The 17,295-nt window shown below is 48.6% G+C and overlaps 2 protein-coding genes across 2 annotated transcripts; both read left to right on the top strand.

Moving 5' to 3' along the window:
* Window positions 1–3: 3 nt before the first annotated feature.
* On the top strand, window positions 4–4,603 carry PQBP1 (polyglutamine binding protein 1). Its single transcript, XM_075185597.1, has 7 exons — window positions 4–106; window positions 1,039–1,119; window positions 1,234–1,345; window positions 1,772–1,875; window positions 1,957–2,064; window positions 2,149–2,206; window positions 4,336–4,603. Exons 2-7 carry the CDS (start codon window positions 1,053–1,055, stop codon window positions 4,490–4,492), a joined length of 606 nt encoding a protein of 201 aa, XP_075041698.1. The 5' UTR covers window positions 4–106; window positions 1,039–1,052; the 3' UTR covers window positions 4,493–4,603.
* A 658-nt stretch (window positions 4,604–5,261) lies between these two features.
* NDUFB11 (NADH:ubiquinone oxidoreductase subunit B11) lies at window positions 5,262–17,062 on the top strand. Its single transcript, XM_075185591.1, has 3 exons — window positions 5,262–5,481; window positions 12,835–12,965; window positions 16,891–17,062. The coding sequence occupies exons 1-3, from the start codon at window positions 5,302–5,304 to the stop codon at window positions 17,021–17,023; spliced, it is 444 nt and encodes a 147-aa protein (XP_075041692.1). The 5' UTR covers window positions 5,262–5,301; the 3' UTR covers window positions 17,024–17,062.
* Window positions 17,063–17,295: the final 233 nt, after the last annotated feature.

The following is a 17,295-nucleotide window of genomic DNA, read 5'->3' as shown; positions in this document are numbered from 1 at the left end:
CGACGCGCACCGGAAGCGAGGCCTGGAACGCACCGCTCTGCGTGTCAGTGACGTCATCAAGCGAGGACTCTATCTCTCCCACCAGAGAGGAGGAGAACGGACCGAGGTGAGGAGGGCTGTGTGTTATACCTGTGTGGCTGATGCTGTGGAACTACAAGTCCCAGCGTTCCCGGCCAGATAGAGCCAGGGGCAGGAAGGGCATTGTGGGATTTGTAGTTCCACAGCAGATGGAGGGTGATAGGTGGTCTAGCTGGGAAATCCTGTATCTTTCTGTGACTCTTATCTCCCATATCTATGTATCTGTAATATATATATATATATATATATATATATATATATATATATATCAGTTTATTATGAAGCTTTGTATAGCTCCACTTTCCACTGTCTCTACTCATTTAGACCGTACCACACAACCAGTAGCTGCACATAAATGCCAGCCACCATTGGCTGAATTTATTGGGCAGCAGGGTGGCTCAGTGGTTAGCACTTCTGCCTCACAGCACTGAGGTCCTGAGTTCAATTCCCGACCATGGCCTTATCTGTGTGGAGTTTGTATATTCTCCCCGTGTTTGCGTGGGTTTCCTCCCACACTCCAAAAACATACTGGTAGGTTAATTGGCTGCTATTAAATTGCCCTTAGTCTCTCTCGGTCTGTGTGTGTGTGTATGTTAGGGGATTTAGACTGTAAGCTCCAATGGGGCAGGGACTGATGTGAATGAGATCTCTGTACAGCGCTGAGGAATTGGTGGCGCTATATAAATAGATGATGATGATTGTTGAAAATGCTCTGACTTTATATAATAGCCACACACCCTTTTCTCACCACCAGCTACAGTTGCTATTCCACTCTATACTTTATCTACTGTTTCCCACACCTTTTAAATTGTAAGCTAACTTAGTCACATCTATCTCTACCTTCTGTTTTGTGTTATGGTCCTTTTAATTTTATCACAGTCTAGATCCCCTTAATGTACAGAGCTGCGTATTAATTTGGTGCTTTATGGATAAATGAGAATATTGTACTATGCCTGGCAGGTTGGTGACTCGCAATGCCTCTTCCATTGACCCTTCAAGCCCGATTAGCAAAAAGAGGGATCCTTAAGCATGTTGAAGCAGGTGAGCAGCTGTTAGTCTGATGGATGACTTTCTAGCACCCTCTCCTCTGATACTTCCTGCACAGGAGGAATCACAGTTGCTAAACTGCCATCTGTGTTGTGTTCCCCCTCTCAGAGACGGCAGAAGAGGTCATCGCTGAGGACTATGATGATGACCACGTGGATTATGAGGGCACTCGAATAGAAAATCTCCCTCCCAACTGGTACAAAGTGTTTGACCCAATATGGTGAGTCCCTTTTTAAAAACTTGTAAGGGGCTGTGTTTGTGTCCATGCTAATGTAGTGACCCTCTCTGGGGATTATAATGACCTCTGTGCTAATTTAGTGTTCATGTCCAGTGATAATAGTAATCTTTTTGTTGACGAACTGTGTACTTATTCGTTGTTATTCCTTTTCACAGTCCTAATCAGACAAATTCACTAGCAGCAGTCTTTGAGGTATATTTACTAAACTGCGGCTTTGAAAAAGTGGAGATGTTGCCTATGGCAACCAATCAGATTCTAGCTGTCATTTTTGTAGAATGCACTAAATAAATGATAACTAGAATCTGATTGGTTGCTATATCTCCACTTTCTCAAATCAGCAGTTTAGTAAATCTAGCCCTTTGAGTTTAAATTACATTGTCCTTTCTTCTTTCCCCCCTTCCGCTTCAGCGGCCTCCCCTATTACTGGAACGTGGAGACGGAGGTGGTGTCTTGGTTATCCCCACACGACCCCAACGCCGTCATCACCAAAACCACTTCCTCCAAGCACAAAGGTGATTTCTGTCTCAGTCGCCCTTTCTGTCTCTTTGTCAGTCTATAGGACTATTTTATTCATTGCTGTCTTCCCTTTTCAGAGGTGGAGGAGAGGCCGGAGAAGGTGGAGAGGATAGAGCGGGAGGAAGTGAAAGAGAGGAGACATATTAGACGTGAGGAACTGGCGCCGTATCCTAAATCCAAAAAAGGTGGCTCTGCCGGAAATTTTGTTTCTGATTTCTGGAAGCGGAGTTGCATCTGATTCTGACTAGTGTGTTATTTTTTTGTCCCAGGGAGGAAAGAAGAGGAGATTGATCCGATGGACCCCAGTGCTTACTCTGATGCCCCAAGGTAATGTACACATATTTTTCTTGCTGTAATCTGGTAAGAAAGTCGCCCTCGATGATTCCTGCACCTTCACCACCGTGCACAGCTCAGAGACTGAAGTTTTCTGACGTAGACTATGCTGAGTTGTGCCAAACGCCTCGATCGCAGCAATGTAAGTTATCTTCCAGGCTGTGACCTTTGCTGCACCTCCTGGATGAAGGGTTTCCATTACCCAAATCGTTTTTCCTTATGGAATTTTTGTTTGAAAGTGAACAGTATAAATTTATCCTCTTTATTTTCCTTTCTGTCATTAAAAAAAATAAAAATAACCAGAAATATGTAGCTAGGGGTGGTGCGCAGTCTAAACTTTCTCCATGTGCTTTACTGGAACATTTACAAAATTGAGAGCAAATTTGAACTTCTAGGGTATATTTTCCCTTTAATTCAACACTATGGTGAAAAAATACTTGGCTTGTGTTTTTTTTTTTTTTTTTTTTTTAATACAGTTTTTTTGGGGAAATCAAAATGCCGACCTCAGTCCACAGTGGCAGTTCCCCTAGAGGTGCAGAGAGGAACCCCTTTGTCTGCAACTCCTCCAATATAGACCAAAAAACAATACTTTAGTTTGGTGGGCTGCAGCCTATCAATTCACTAGGAACCAGTGACATCACTGAGGCGATTGCAGCAAATTCACTGGGAGACTATAAAATACCACGTAAATATCCCTCTTTGTGGACAACTCCAGATTTCCACGGAGGAAAAATGTAGAACCTAATGATTTATGGGTAGGTCACACTTAGCAATTAGTGCATGGTGTGGGCCGATTTCAGTGTTTACCAATAAATGTCCCTATTTTTTTTTAATTTCGACTGTTAGACGGTATGTGCCGTTATCCATTTACTTATATCACGTTGCTGTACTCCACATAGCTTTACAATTAAGATCAAACAATGTAATAATACAAGACTCGCTATTAACAGGCGGACAATGAGGTGACAGGGCGTTGCTCGCAAGCTTACAATTTGCAAATAGAATTTAGCAGCGGATCAGGGCAGTTCGCAAAGCCGTGAAGTCCCAGCTAAGCGATCTTTTGAGTGAGACTTTTGCTTCGTTGTTCCACAGAATGGCAACTCCCGCTGTGTTTGGGAATTACGCATTTCGCAGACTTTATAGTCTAAATAGAGTCGGGATGACCGTAGTGTCAATTTATTCTGCTCTGAGTTGCGGTAATAGTCCAGACAGATGAAAAATGATGAGGGAATTCCTGACGAATCGATTGCGGACAAATTCCGCCCGAGAAATGTGTGAAACGCGGAGCTTTGCAAACATTCCCCGGAACGGTTTTGAAAATTTCATTCCCCTCTGGCACAGACCATATGACAGAGCTGCACCCACCCTATAGAGCGTTTAAAATTTCTGCAGGTAGCAGTGTGTGGAGAATTGGAAATTTAGGGCTGTGGATTCATCCAGTATTTAACCACCAGGGGGTGCAACACTTGGGAGCAATCTTCCAAAATGACCCATTTCAGCCTGAATAGTGTTTTATGTTCCAATGACAATAACTGCATTTGTTTATTTTTTTTCTGAAGGTGATTATTTACGTTTATTACTGAATTCACTTTGAAATCGGTCATGTTTGAAAGCATGTTTAGGATCTTTCTACACCACCTGACCCTCGGTTGCATTTTAATATGAAGCCGTCGATAGGAAAATCTTCTCTCAAGAGAATGAGGGACGTTTTTTCTTTAAATTGTAAACGAAGAATTAATTTGTTCACGAATCCTACAGCCCCTATAGCCACAGTCTTCTAGGATTTATTCTGTTGCACACTGGGGCAGATCCCAGCCGATTAAGTAGTAAAGGTCTGACTGAGAAAATCTGTAAATCGTTTACAGTGGAATTAAACTAAATACAAAAAAAAAAGAAAGGCTTCAGCTACGTGTGTTTTATGCATACGTCTTACAACCTCAGCTTGCGGGAGCTATCTCACTGCCATGGTACTTGTACACAGAGAGCCCAGATATGTATATAATATTGGGAATACTTTGCTCTAATGTATTGTGGTCAGTGTGACTTGTCATCCAACAAAGTAATAAAATGAAACGCGTGGTAATATGCATTCCTGCTAACAGGAGCTGTCTTCTCTGTTCTAGGGGTACCTGGTCTACCGGACTGCCCAAAAGAAATGAGGCCAAGACCGGTGCCGACACCACGGCTGCAGGACCCCTCTTTCAGCAGCGACCGTACCCCAGTCCGGGGGCCGTGCTGAGGGCCAATGCAGAGGCCTCTCGCAATAAACAGCTGGAATAAGAACACTGTGTCCCCACAAAATGCTGTGTATTTAAACCATGTACAGTTTGCTCTGCTCATTCATTATCTGTGAAATACCGTCTGTGAAATAAAATGTTTTTATGAAACCTCTGTGTGACTTGCATGTATAATTAACAGGATAGTAATAAATGTAACATCATGCTTTCATGCCCATGTGATTTACCTGGGCACAGAGTTTCCACTTGTTTTACATTAATATCCTGATTTATTTTTTCCTGGACTGACTTAAATGATTGATGTTGTTAAGAAGAATAAAAGCCCAGGGGGTATAAGTACTAAACTGCAGGCTTGAAAAAGTGGAGATGTTGCCTATAGCAACCAATCAGATTCTAGCTGTCATTTTGTAGAATGTACTAAATAAATGAGCTAGAATCTGATTGGTTGCTATAGGCAACATCTCCACTTTTTCAAACCTACAGTTTAGTAAATATACCTCAAGGTCATTTTAATGGAGACATTGGTGCGTAAGGACAAGTATAGAGCTCTGCCCATGGCAAATGGATCAGTTTGGGCATCAGGGAGTCGGATATTCCTGTCATAATTCATGTTAGTGTTTAGTGAATACTGGTGCCCAAAGTAAAGATGGCGGCGGCTGCAGAAAGACCTGAAAGGGATTATGCCTCTGATTGGTGCACACACTGACAGGGGTTATTGATTAGAGGGCGGTGCTTTGTGACAGCAAATAAGATTTAGGCTCATCCAGAATCCCGGACGCTGATTGGTCGGGTGGAGGCGTGAGATCCGCCCCTTCCGGTGATTGCTGTGGACACTTTCTGGGCAGACTAATCATGGCGATGCCCTTGTGTCTGCGGGCGCTGCGTCTCTCCGGGGCCTCTCGGCTCCTGCGGGCTCCCCGGGTGCAGAGCCTCCACACCAGCCCCGGCCTTGCCTCCAAAGCCCCCGTGTCCACCGTCACGGAGCACGGCCACGACGACCATGAAGAGGATATGTCCCATTCCTATGAGAGGGTAAGACCCCCCCCCCCCCAAAAAAAAAAGAATAATCCTATATACACTGTATGAGGTGACCCCCCCCCCTTATGTACTCTGTATAAGATGACCCCCTCCCAATCCTATATACTCTGTTTGAGGTGACTCCCTCCTTATGTACTCTGTATGAGGTGAGACTCCCCCTCCCCAATATACCCTATCCTATGTACACTGTATGAGGTGACTCCCCCCTCCCCAATATACCCTATCCTATATACACTGTATGAGGTGACCCCCCCCCCCCCTCCCCAATATACCCTATCCTATGTACACTGTATGAGGTGACCCCCTCCTTATGTACACTGTATGAGGTGACTCCCCCTCCCCAATATACCCTGTCCTATGTACACTGTATGAGGTGACTCCCCCCTCCCCAATATACCCTGTCCTATGTACACTGTATGAGGTGACTCCCCCCTCCCCAATATACCCTGTCCTATGTACACTGTATGAGGTGACTTCCCCCCTCCCCAATATACCCTATCCTATGTACACTGTATGAGGTGACTCCCCCCTCCCCAATATACCCTGTCCTATGTACACTGTATGAGGTGACTCCCCCCTCCCCAATATACCCTATCCTATGTACACTGTATGAGGTGACCGCCCCTCCCCAATATACCCTGTCCTATGTACACTGTATGAGGTGACTCCCCCCTCCCCAATATACCCTGTCCTATATACACTGCATGAGGTGACTCCCCCTCCCCAATATACCCTATCCTATATACACTGTATGAGGTGACTCCCCCTCCCCAATATACCCTATCCTATGTACACTGTATGAGGTGACTCCCCCTCCCCAATATACCCTATCCTATGTACACTGTATGAGGTGACTCCCCCTCCCCAATATACCCTATCCTATGTACACTGCATGAGGTGAGACCCCCCCATTCCATATACACTGTATGAGGTAATATGCACTATCCAGGGTACACAGTACGATGTGAGCCCCAACATACACTATCCTGTGTACACTATGAGGTGGTACCTCTCCCATATACCCTATCCTATATACACTATATGATGTGAGCCGCCCCCTATATACATTGTATATACTCTTATCTCTTCATCTATTTATATAGCGCTACTAATTCCGCAGCGCTGTACAGAGCTCTCATTCACATCAGTCCCTGCCCCATTGGGGCTTACAGGTTAAATTCCCTAATACACAGACACTAAGCTCAATTTAATAGCAGCCAATTAACCTACCAGTAGGTTTTTAGAGTGTGGGAGCAAACATGGGGAGAATATAAATTCCACACAGATAAGGAATCAAACTCATGACCCCAGTGCTGTGAGGTAGAAGTGCTAACCACTGAGCCACCGTTCTGCCCTGTATATACACGCACACACATATATACCCACCCTCTATACTGTATGAGTTTCAACACTGTGCTGTATATTACTTGCACTGTGTGATGGATTACTCGGTGTGCACAGAACCTGGTAACCGAAACCCTAAAACATCCTATGTACATACACCACCTTCAATTCACATCATAACCCCTCTACTTCCTCTGTCACCCTCTCTGTGTCCTCCCATCCCCTGTAGAATGTAAGCTCACGTGCAGGGTCCTCTCATTGCTTTCCTCACGTAATTCTGTCATTTTTTGAATTGTAAGTTAAATTTTGTTTGTATTTATATTAGCAGTTTAGTTTTGTTCTATAATGTAACCTCCTATGTACAGGTCTGCGGAACCTTCGTAGCGCCTTATAAATAAAAGATAATAACCTCAGTACTTATTCAACTCTCGCTCCTCTACCCCCTACCCCTCGTCTTCATTAATCTTTCTCCTTTATCCCACCCCCCTCGCCTCCATTCATCTCGCTCCTCTGTCCCCCTTCCCCTCGCCTCCATTCATCTCGCTCCTCTGTCCCCCTTCCCCTCGCCTCCATTCATCTCGCTCCTCTGTCCCCCTTCCCCTGGCCTCCATTCATCTCGCTCCTCTACCCCCCTCTCATCCATTCAACTCGCTCCTCAAACTCTTTCACCCGACTTCATTGCCCACTCAGTCCCCTTGATCCGGGAGAGATCCAGCAGCATGGAGGAGCCACTTCTTGTCTGATATATCACTACATGTCTTTCCAAAGTGAATTACGATCCTGTCTCTACACAGACCACGTGGCAGCTCCGTCCCCTACGTGGTTCACCCCTCTCCTATATATCTTCTTTTTCTACACACTGTATAAGTGGGTTAATGGAAGATGACCCCCCCCCCCTATAATATACGCACTGTTGCTTTGGGTTATACAACGCGGTTTATTGACGTTTACTTGTGCAGCGTGGTGGCTCAGTGGTTTCTGTCTCACAGCGCTGAGGTGTTTGCCTTTAACAACATACTGGTTGGTTTTTGATGACAAAATTCCCCTTAGTGTGTTTGTGTAGTAAGGAAATTTAGACTGTTCGCTCCAATGATGCACGGACTGATGTGATTGACAAATATTCTTTGTACAGCGATGCGGAGTTGGTGGCGCTATATAAACAGAGGATGAGGAAGAAATATGAATTTTCTCCTGTATTGCCCTGAAGTTGAAATATTATTATATACTGTGTACATGTAGGTTAGGGATAATATATTTTGGTGGCCATGTTTCTGCAAACAGAATTATTTGATAGGGCCTCCTCACTTTCAGGTAAAATTTTGTTTCCTTATGCCCTCTGTGAAGATACCAGGATTATTTGGCCCAATGCTACCCACTTCACACTGGCTGGCCACCCACGGGTGCCTTCCTACGCCAGGAAAGTCTACCCAGTACCTTCTAGGATCCTATTGTAGAGTAAAAATGTTAGAGACTTCAAGCGCTCTTAGTGTTACAACATAGGTAAAAATAAATGGAAGATAAATAAATTATACTTATATTCATTGAAGATCAGATTCCTCTCAGATGAAATTCATTCTCCATAGGGAATCATATAAAAAAATAAAAATAATAAAGGAACAACATAGCATAATATTGTTTGATATAAGAAATATAGCAAATAGTGAACAATAAACAAGATTATTATTATAAGTGTATCCCCATTAGGGGTTTAACAAGAACTCACTCCAGAGGATCTTAAGGAACAATATTTTTTGTCTTCCTTGTTTATTGTTCACGATTTGCCATATTTGTTATATCAAACGATATTATGCTATGTTGTTCCTTTATTATTTTTATTTTTTTATATGATACCCTATGGAGAATGAATTTCATCTGAGAGGAATCTGATCTTCAATGAATATAAGTATAATTTATTTATCTTCCATTTATTTTTACCTATGTTGTAACACTAAGAGCGCTTGAAGTCTCTAACATTTTTACTTTACAATATTTTCTTTAGGAAGTGTATATCCTGTTTAGATTGGTAAAGCTGCATTTAGAGGAAGCGCAGATACATCTCAGTGACTTGAAATTTACCTTCTAGGATTCGTACAGTCACTCAGACAAATGCAGCTAGAAAAGTACAACAGTATATTTATTGTCATACAAACAACACTAGAATATTATGTACATACAGTAAATAAATGCCAGGCAGGTTTACCACATCGGGGTAAATGTATCATACTGCGCTTTGTACAAGTCGCCGGAAATCGGCGAGATGACAGCTAAAATTTAAAGCGGCGCTGCCTTGTAAAGGGAAACTTCCCTTTACAAGGCAGCGCCGCTTTAAATTTTAGCTGTCATCTCGCCAATTCCTGGCAACTTGTACAAAGCGCAGTATGATACATTTACCCCATCATCTGTCCCTTACCCACTAGCTTAAGGAGTTAGTCACCTGACTGTCCAGACTTGATGACCCATATGTAGACTCTGGTAGAGAATGACAGCTCAAAACCAGATCTTGCACCTTCCATGAATGAAATCCCAGAATGAACAGCCCCCCCCCCCCCCCCCCCCAGAGTGGCTCCTTATATCTAGGGCAGTGGTTCCCAAACTTTTGCAGTTCGCGGCACCCTTAGAGTCTCCATAATTTTTTTTAAGGCACCCCTCCAAAATAATTACCGAGCAGTCCTGTTTTAGAAGTAGTTGGGTCAAAAAATTGTAATAAGTATTTAGGTCAGGACAGAAATGCTTATTTAGTTGTATGCAAAAATGCCCCCTCTGCATCCAGACACTCTTTCCCCCTCTGCCCTCTGTCACGCTGCCCCCCCTCCTCTGCCACGCTGCCCCCCCTCCTCTGTCACGCTGTCCCCCCTCCTCTGCCCTCTGTCACGCTGTCCCCCCTCCTCTGCCCTCTGTCACGCTGTCCCCCCTCCTCTGCCCTCTGTCACGCTGTCCCCCCTCCTCTGCCCTCTGTCACGCTGTCCCCCCTCCTCTGCCCTCTGTCACGCTGTCCCCCCTCCTCTGCCCTCTGTCACGCTGTCCCCCCTCTACTGCCCTCTGTCACGCTGTCTCCCTCCGGTCATGATGTCCCCCTCCACTGCTTCTCTCACGCTGTCCTCCTCCTCTGCCCACTGTCCCCCTCCACTGCCCCTCTCACGCTGTCCTCCTCCTCTGCCCACTGTCCCCCTTATCTGCCCCTCTCACGCTGTCCTCCTCCTCTGCCCACTGTCCCCCTTATCTGCCCCTCTCACGCTGTCCCAGCTCCTCTGCCCTCTGTCAAGCTGTCCCCCTCCTCTGCCCTCTGTCATGCTGTCCCAGCTCCTCTGCCCTCTGTCCCCCTCCTCTGCTACGCTGTCCCAGCTCCTCTGCCCTTTGTCAAGCTGTCCCAGCTCCTCTGCCCTCTGTCAAGCTGTCCCAGCTCCTCTGCCCTCTGTCAAGCTGTCCCAGCTCCTCTGCCCTCTGTCAAGCTGTCCCAGCTCCTCTGCCCTCTGTCAAGCTGTCCCAGCTCCTCTGCCCTCTGTCAAGCTGTCCCAGCTCCTCTGCCCTCTGTCAAGCTGTCCCAGGTCCTCTGCCCTCTGTCAAGCTGTCCCAGGTCCTCTGTCCCCCTCCGGTCACGCTGTCCCTCTCCTCTGTCCCCCTCCGGTCACGCTGTCCCTCTCCTCTGTCCCCCTCCGGTCACGCTGTCCCTCTCCTCTGTCCCCCTCCGGTCACGCTGTCCCTCTCCTCTGTCCCCCTCCGGTCACGCTGTCCCTCTCCTCTGTCCCCCTCCGGTCACGCTGTCCCTCTCCTCTGTCCCCCTCCGGTCACGCTGTCCCTCTCCTCTGTCCCCCTCCGGTCACGCTGTCCCCCTCCGGTCACGCTGTCCCCCTCCGGTCACGCTGTCCCCCTCCGGTCACGCTGTCCCCCTCCTGTCACGCTGTCCCCCTCCTGTCACGCGGTCACTCTCCTCTGTCCCCCTCCTGTCACGCGGTCACTTTGCCCCCTCTGCCGTGCGCCAGCCATAAAAAAAACAAACAGAAACACTTACCAATCTGCGCGGCGCCGGGACCCAGCATCCTCCTCTCTCACGCAGCAGCTGTCGCTGATATGACAGCTGCATGAGAGAGGAGGATGCTGGGTCCCGGCGTCGCGCGCATTGGTAAGTGTTTCTGTTTGGGTTTTTTTAATGGCTGGCCCGCGGCACCCCTGGGAGCCGCGGGCGCACAGTTTAGGAACCGCCGATCTAGGGTGTTTTCCCCTCCCTAGGCAAACCCCTGGGTCTATTCCTCTTAATCATTGGTCGGTGCTGGACTAGGGGGGGTTGGAGAGGGGAGTGAAGATGAGCTGTTATTCCCACAGAACCTCCCTTGCTAGATGGCCTGTCTGGAATAGTCTTCTGAGAACAATGGATTGTGCTTCAGGGAGAGACAGATCTGCTGTGTTTTCTGCATAGACTACGTTTTCTTCCAGAGAGTAGCATTTGTACCCCAGGGCAATGAAAAGAAAAAGCTGATGATATAGAAACATGGCTGCAAAACTCGGAATGAAGTAAAATTGGAAAGGCAAAGTATTTTGTAAAAGTTCCGGGAGGGTATGTACAAACCAATAAATTAGTCACCTAAGGTGGTGGAAACTGTATAATATACCTGAAATAACCAGTGTTCCTATGGCCACCGTTCTGCAGGCATTTGAGCTGCTGTGACATCATCAAGGGGCTCAAAGTTGTTGGATAGCTTTGTAGACTTGGTTGGTGGATTCGTACACTGGGCGGGGCCAGTGATGTCACAGCATCTCAAGTGCCTGCAGCATCAGCTTTCTGACTCGTATGAAGAGAGTAGTTTACGTTCATGGTTGACATCTGCACAATGTCAGTATTGCCACTCGGTGGTTCTTTAAATGTCCACTTCCTATATATATTTACTGATTTGAACACACACCGCTGTGGTACCAAGCAACCGCGGTCTATCCGGTTCTGTCCTTGTCTTATCCATCATAGGGTCCTGTCAGACTGGGGGTCTTGGATCCCCTTGTGGGTCACAATTTAGGGTTTATCGAGGTGGAGATGATAACTCTACTGATCATTTTGTCTGTAATGTAAATGTACCAAAAATAATGAGACTAATACAACGTCTGTGTTTTATTAATGTCCGTCTCCTGCTGTTAAGCTGCTTTCAATTTTGTGTTGTCATTCCTGCGTTCTCCCAGCAGAGGGCAGTCTGTGTACACCTTATGCCGCCTGTCATGAGAGCGATTGATGTGGATCTTACACCTCCGCTTGCTCCTCTTCATACACATTCCCACCTTCTGATCACCCCCCCCCCCCCCCCCTCACACACACACTCGCGCACACACACACACACACACACTGACATTTCTATATGTTTTTGTACTTTTCTTGCGCCCTCCTTCCTGCACTGTTACGTTCTTCAAGCTTCTGATGCTATTCTCTCCTGCCGGCCTCTATTGTCTGCCGCCTCATCATTAGTTTTCCTCCTTTGTTCCCGGGCTGCACAGGCTCCTCTCCCCTCTCCTCTTGTGTGATAACAGTGCCTGGTGCTTTCATGTCCTCTGTCTGCCCGTGCGATGGGGGCTGTGCTACTGCTGGCCCCAAGAGCTTGCGCTCTAAAATGTTGTGTGTTAGCCGAGCTGTTGTAAAACGTGTTGTTATTGTGAACTCCAACAAATGTTAATTGTTATTTGGCTTTCTTACACCAATGTTTTGTTTTATCTCCACCCTCCCCCCCACCTGTTTTTCTTACTCTTCCCCCAAACTAATCCCTACCCTGCATTTTTTTTAATTCCTCTTTGAACACTTTCCTTCCCCATCTTTGTCGTTTTTAACGCTTTCTCTATTTGCCCATTTTATCTTACGCCCGTCTCTTGTACGCCCATCTTTTGTGCCCCCCTCTCTCGTCCTCCTTCGCCTCCACCTGTGCACCTGTCCTGCTTCCTTCCTCTCCCCTGCATGCTCACACACCCTTTCCTTATATTTTAATTACCCCCTTCCTATCTTGTTGCCCTCAATCTCCTCCTTTGCCCTAGAACCCGGACTGGCACGGATTCAGCGAGGACCCGACAGCAGATGTCCAGAACATGCGGGCGGTCTTTTTCACTGGAGTCTCCCTTTGTCTTGTGCTGGGGACCGTCCTGGTATATTACCTGCCACCCAGGGGGTGAGTTGCTTCATTCATGATATGTGTGTTGTTGTTTTGTTTCTTTCCCCTCTTCTCCACTCTCTTCTCTCCCTGTCTAACCTCGTTCTATCCCCCCCGCACTCCCTCCCTGCACTCCAAATACAATAAACCTCAGCTATTCCCTCAGCATTCATATCCCCATCACTTAGTCATGTCTGAGGGGGAGAATATATTGCAGTTATAAGTCTTCTCCTGACAGAAACTTGCAGATAATGCTCCATCTAGCTGTCGCTGTCACCAGAGTGACAGAAGTCCCCCCCTCCCCTTCCTCTGCCCCAGTTGGGGGGGTGCATAGATTTGAAACAAACCCCTGTGGACCCGTGTGGCTGAGGAGTGACTATATTTAGCCGCTAATTGCTTGTTCAGGAGACTACTGGAGCAGGGTCTGCTAACTGGGACGAGGGGACAGATGTAGGAATCATGTCCCGTCTGTCAGTGTCACCGTCCTCGTGATACAGACGTATGTTGGCTCGTCTGGCCCAGGGAGTGATTAGTGTTATAATTCAGGTGAGGGCTGAGCTGGTTGTACAGCACAGTCCACACTTCCTGAGGGAGCCGTCTAATGAGCACTGATCAATTATTTATCTTCGTGCTGAGCTGGAAGAAAACAACAGAGTAGCCTGTCTCACCCCATCTCTCTCCTAACATTGCACATTAATACGCACAGACCGGGACCCCAGGACCCTGATAGCGGCTCTGTCCATAATCGCTGCGTTTCTGGCCTAGAATCCCCCCCCCCCTCAGCGCACCCAACAAACTCTTCTTTATGCCGCTATACCCATCCAGCAAGACAGGTGACCCTCAGGCCTCTTCTCACAGGGTGTTCTGTGCCCCTTTCTGTCCGAGACCTAAGGGTTACCCATCTCTTCACTGTACTTGTCCAGGCAGACAAGTGCCCAGATAGTACCTACCCCACCCATACAGCATGTGTCCCATCCACACAACGCCCGTCTTCTGTTGTAGCACTCGCCATCCCCCTAACATGCCAATACCAGGTACAGATCTGCCTTGCGGGCAGCGTGCACCCTGTGGTGCAGCCTTTGGAGAGTAAATTGCCCTTACCCCCCTTCCTATTGTCCTCCATCCTGGGATCTGCTCTGCGAGCGCTCGCCTCCACACACTGTGTCTACCCTCTGCCCAGCCAGTGAGATCCCGAAGCCGTGTGATATCCTTGTTGGGGGCGGGATGTGTAAGGTGTCGGGGTGGGGGTTGGGGGTTTGCGGTTTTCCGGCTCTCCGTGGGAGTTTGATATGTTTTGGCTGAGGCTCACATAGGAGGTGAGGATTCTGTTGATACGTTTTAATGAGTGTCAGCGTCTTCCAGAAATAGAGAAAGTGTTTAATAATTCTCTCACTTGGAATGGAGCTCGTCCCCGATGCCTGGAGACCCCCCCCGGCTTTCGTTTCTGATCCTTTATTTATCCTCAACCTTGATATTCATTCTCCCAAAATTATACCCTCTGCCGGGTCCTCTTTACGCTTCTCGGGATCTGCAGGTTCCCCAGAATATACCGGCATTGGGAATACTTTCATTTAATCCCTCCTAGTAAGATGATGGTGACCGCGCAGCGTCCCCACCTCACGCTGCAGGATTCACCAAACTGAGCCAGGCTCAAATCCACTATGGTGAGGTCAGGCGGCCGTTACCATATCTCTAGTTAGTTATAGTATAAGTCTGATGCTCCCTTTATTCCAAACTGCCTGTCTGTCGTCTCCTCGCTGATATTCATACACTTTTATTTTCCTGTCTGTCTCTCTCCACTCTTACTCGACCCTCTCTTCTCTATGGCTCTCTCTCTCCCCCCCTCTTACTCGGCCCTCTCTTTTCTTCTCTCTCTCTCCCCCCCCCCCCCCCCCCCCTCTTACTTGGCCCTCTCTCTGGCTCTCTCTCTCCCCCCCTCTTACTCGACCTTCTCTCTTCTTCTCTGGCTCTCTCTCCCCCCCCTCTTACTCTGCCCTCTCTCTACTTCTCTGTCTCTCTCTCTCTCCCCCCCCCTCTTACTCTGCCCTCTCTCTACTTCTCTGTCTCTCTCTCTCTCCCCCCCCCTCTTACTCTGCCCTCTCTCTACTTCTCTGTCTCTCTCTCTCTCCCCCCCCCTCTTACTCTGCCCTCTCTCTACTTCTCTGTCTCTCTCTCTCCCCCCCCCTCTTACTCGGCCCTCTCTCTTCCTCTCTGGCTCTCTCTCTCCCCCCCTCTTACTCGGCCCTCTCTTTTCTTCTCTCTCTCTCCCCCCCCCCCCCTCTTACTTGGCCCTCTCTCTGGCTCTCTCTCTCCCCCCCTCTTACTCTGCCCTCTCTCTACTTCTCTGTCTCTCTCTCCCCCCCCCTCTTACTCTGCCCTCTCTCTACTTCTCTGTCTCTCTCTCTCTCCCCCCCCTCTTACTCTGCCCTCTCTCTACTTCTCTGTCTCTCTCTCTCCCCCCCCCTCTTACTCTGCCCTCTCTCTACTTCTCTGGCTCTCTCTCTCTCCCCCCCCTCTTACTCTGCCCTCTCTCTACTTCTCTGGCTCTCTCTCTCTCCCCCCCCTCTTACTCTGCCCTCTCTCTACTTCTCTGGCTCTCTCTCTCTCCCCCCCCCTCTTACTCTGCCCTCTCTCTACTTCTCTGGCTCTCTCTCTCTCCCCCCCCTCTTACTCTGCCCTCTCTCTACTTCTCTGGCTCTCTCTCTCCCCCCCCCCCTCTTACTCTGCCCTCTCTCTACTTCTCTGGCTCTCTCTCTCTCCCCCCCCTCTTACTCTGCCCTCTCTCTACTTCTCTGGCTCTCTCTCTCTCCCCCCCCTCTTACTCTGCCCTCTCTCTACTTCTCTGGCTCTCTCTCTCTCCCCCCCCTCTTACTCTGCCCTCTCTCTACTTCTCTGGCTCTCTCTCTCTCCCCCCCCTCTTACTCTGCCCTCTCTCTACTTCTCTGGCTCTCTCTCTCCCCCCCCTCTTACTCTGCCCTCTCTCTACTTCTCTGGCTCTCTCTCTCTCCCCCCCCTCTTACTCTGCCCTCTCTCTACTTCTCTGGCTCTCTCTCTCTCCCCCCCCTCTTACTCTGCCCTCTCTCTACTTCTCTGGCTCTCTCTCTCTCCCCCCCCTCTTACTCTGCCCTCTCTCTACTTCTCTGGCTCTCTCTCTCTCCCCCCCCTCTTACTCTGCCCTCTCTCTACTTCTCTGGCTCTCTCTCTCTCCCCCCCCCTCTTACTCTGCCCTCTCTCTACTTCTCTGGCTCTCTCTCTCTCCCCCCCCTCTTACTCTGCCCTCTCTCTACTTCTCTGGCTCTCTCTCTCCCCCCCCCCTCTTACTCTGCCCTCTCTCTACTTCTCTGGCTCTCTCTCTCCCCCCCTCTTACTCTGCCCTCTCTCTACTTCTCTGGCTCTCTCTCTCCCCCCCCTCTTACTCTGCCCTCTCTGGCTCTCTCTCTCCCCCCCCCCCCCTCTTACTCTGCCCTCTCTGACTCTCTCTCTCCCCCCCCCCCTCTTACTCTGCCCTCTCTCTACTTCTCTGGCTCTCTCTCTCCCCCCCTCTTACTCTGCCCTCTCTGGCTCTCTCTCTCCCCCCCCCCCCCTCTTACTCTGCCCTCTCTGGCTCTCTCTCTCCCCCCCCCCCCTCTTACTCTGCCCTCTCTCTACTTCTCTGGCTCTCTCTCTCCCCCCCTCTTACTCTGCCCTCTCTGGCTCTCTCTCCCCCCCCCCCCTCTTACTCTGCCCTCTCTGGCTCTCTCTCTCCCCCCCCCCCCTCTTACTCTGCCCTCTCTGGCTCTCTCTCTCCCCCCCTCTTACTCGGCCCCCTCTCTCCCTCTCTGGCGCTCTCTCTCACCCCCCACACCTCTTACTCGGCCCTCTCTCTGGCTCTCTCTCTTCCCCTTCTTACTCAGCACTGGCTCTCTCTCTCCTCTGACTGTCCCCTCTCACCATCTTCCTACAGGATGAAGCACTGGGCCCGTACAGAAGCGGAGCGACAGATAAAGAAGAAGGAGGCGCTGGGTCTTCCTCTAATAGACATAAACTATTACGATCCCGCCACCCTGGTGCTGCCACCTCCCGAGGACGACGAGTGATCCCTATTTTCCTTCTTTCAATAAAGTGTGTGTTAAGTATTTTGCTTTGTGTTATTAATCCCCGGAGAACGTGGAGATCGGTCTGTTCCATCGATCAGACGGTGTTAGAGCCGCGTAGTGACATCGTTCTGTCACCGCGGGACAAAGCGATACCGCCGTCCTGTCACAACCACAGAGTTATAAAAACAGCAAATTCCACATAAAGATTTATTTCATTTCTGAATGTGACAGTAATAGTCCTTTAAAGACCATAAGACTTGTATGTTGTTTTC

Source organism: Mixophyes fleayi, chromosome 9 (genome assembly GCF_038048845.1).
Source record: "Mixophyes fleayi isolate aMixFle1 chromosome 9, aMixFle1.hap1, whole genome shotgun sequence".
NCBI lineage: Eukaryota > Metazoa > Chordata > Amphibia > Anura > Limnodynastidae > Mixophyes > Mixophyes fleayi.
Note: the sequence above shows the minus strand (reverse complement) of the source record. Positions and strands in the feature narration are given on the sequence as shown.

Excerpts from the sequence above, each read along its gene's own strand:
- PQBP1 (XM_075185597.1), top strand. The coding sequence starts at position 1,053 with ATGCCTCTTCCATTGACCCTTCAAGCCCGATTAGCAAAAAGAGGGATC. Across the intron at positions 2,065-2,148 it reads GTATCCTAAATCCAAAAAAG|GGAGGAAAGAAGAGGAGATT; the intron begins GTGGCTCTGCCG and ends TTTTTGTCCCAG. Across the intron at positions 2,207-4,335 it reads GCTTACTCTGATGCCCCAAG|GGGTACCTGGTCTACCGGAC; the intron begins GTAATGTACACA and ends TCTCTGTTCTAG.
- NDUFB11 (XM_075185591.1), top strand. The coding sequence starts at position 5,302 with ATGGCGATGCCCTTGTGTCTGCGGGCGCTGCGTCTCTCCGGGGCCTCT. Across the intron at positions 5,482-12,834 it reads TGTCCCATTCCTATGAGAGG|AACCCGGACTGGCACGGATT; the intron begins GTAAGACCCCCC and ends CCTTTGCCCTAG. Across the intron at positions 12,966-16,890 it reads TATTACCTGCCACCCAGGGG|GATGAAGCACTGGGCCCGTA; the intron begins GTGAGTTGCTTC and ends ATCTTCCTACAG.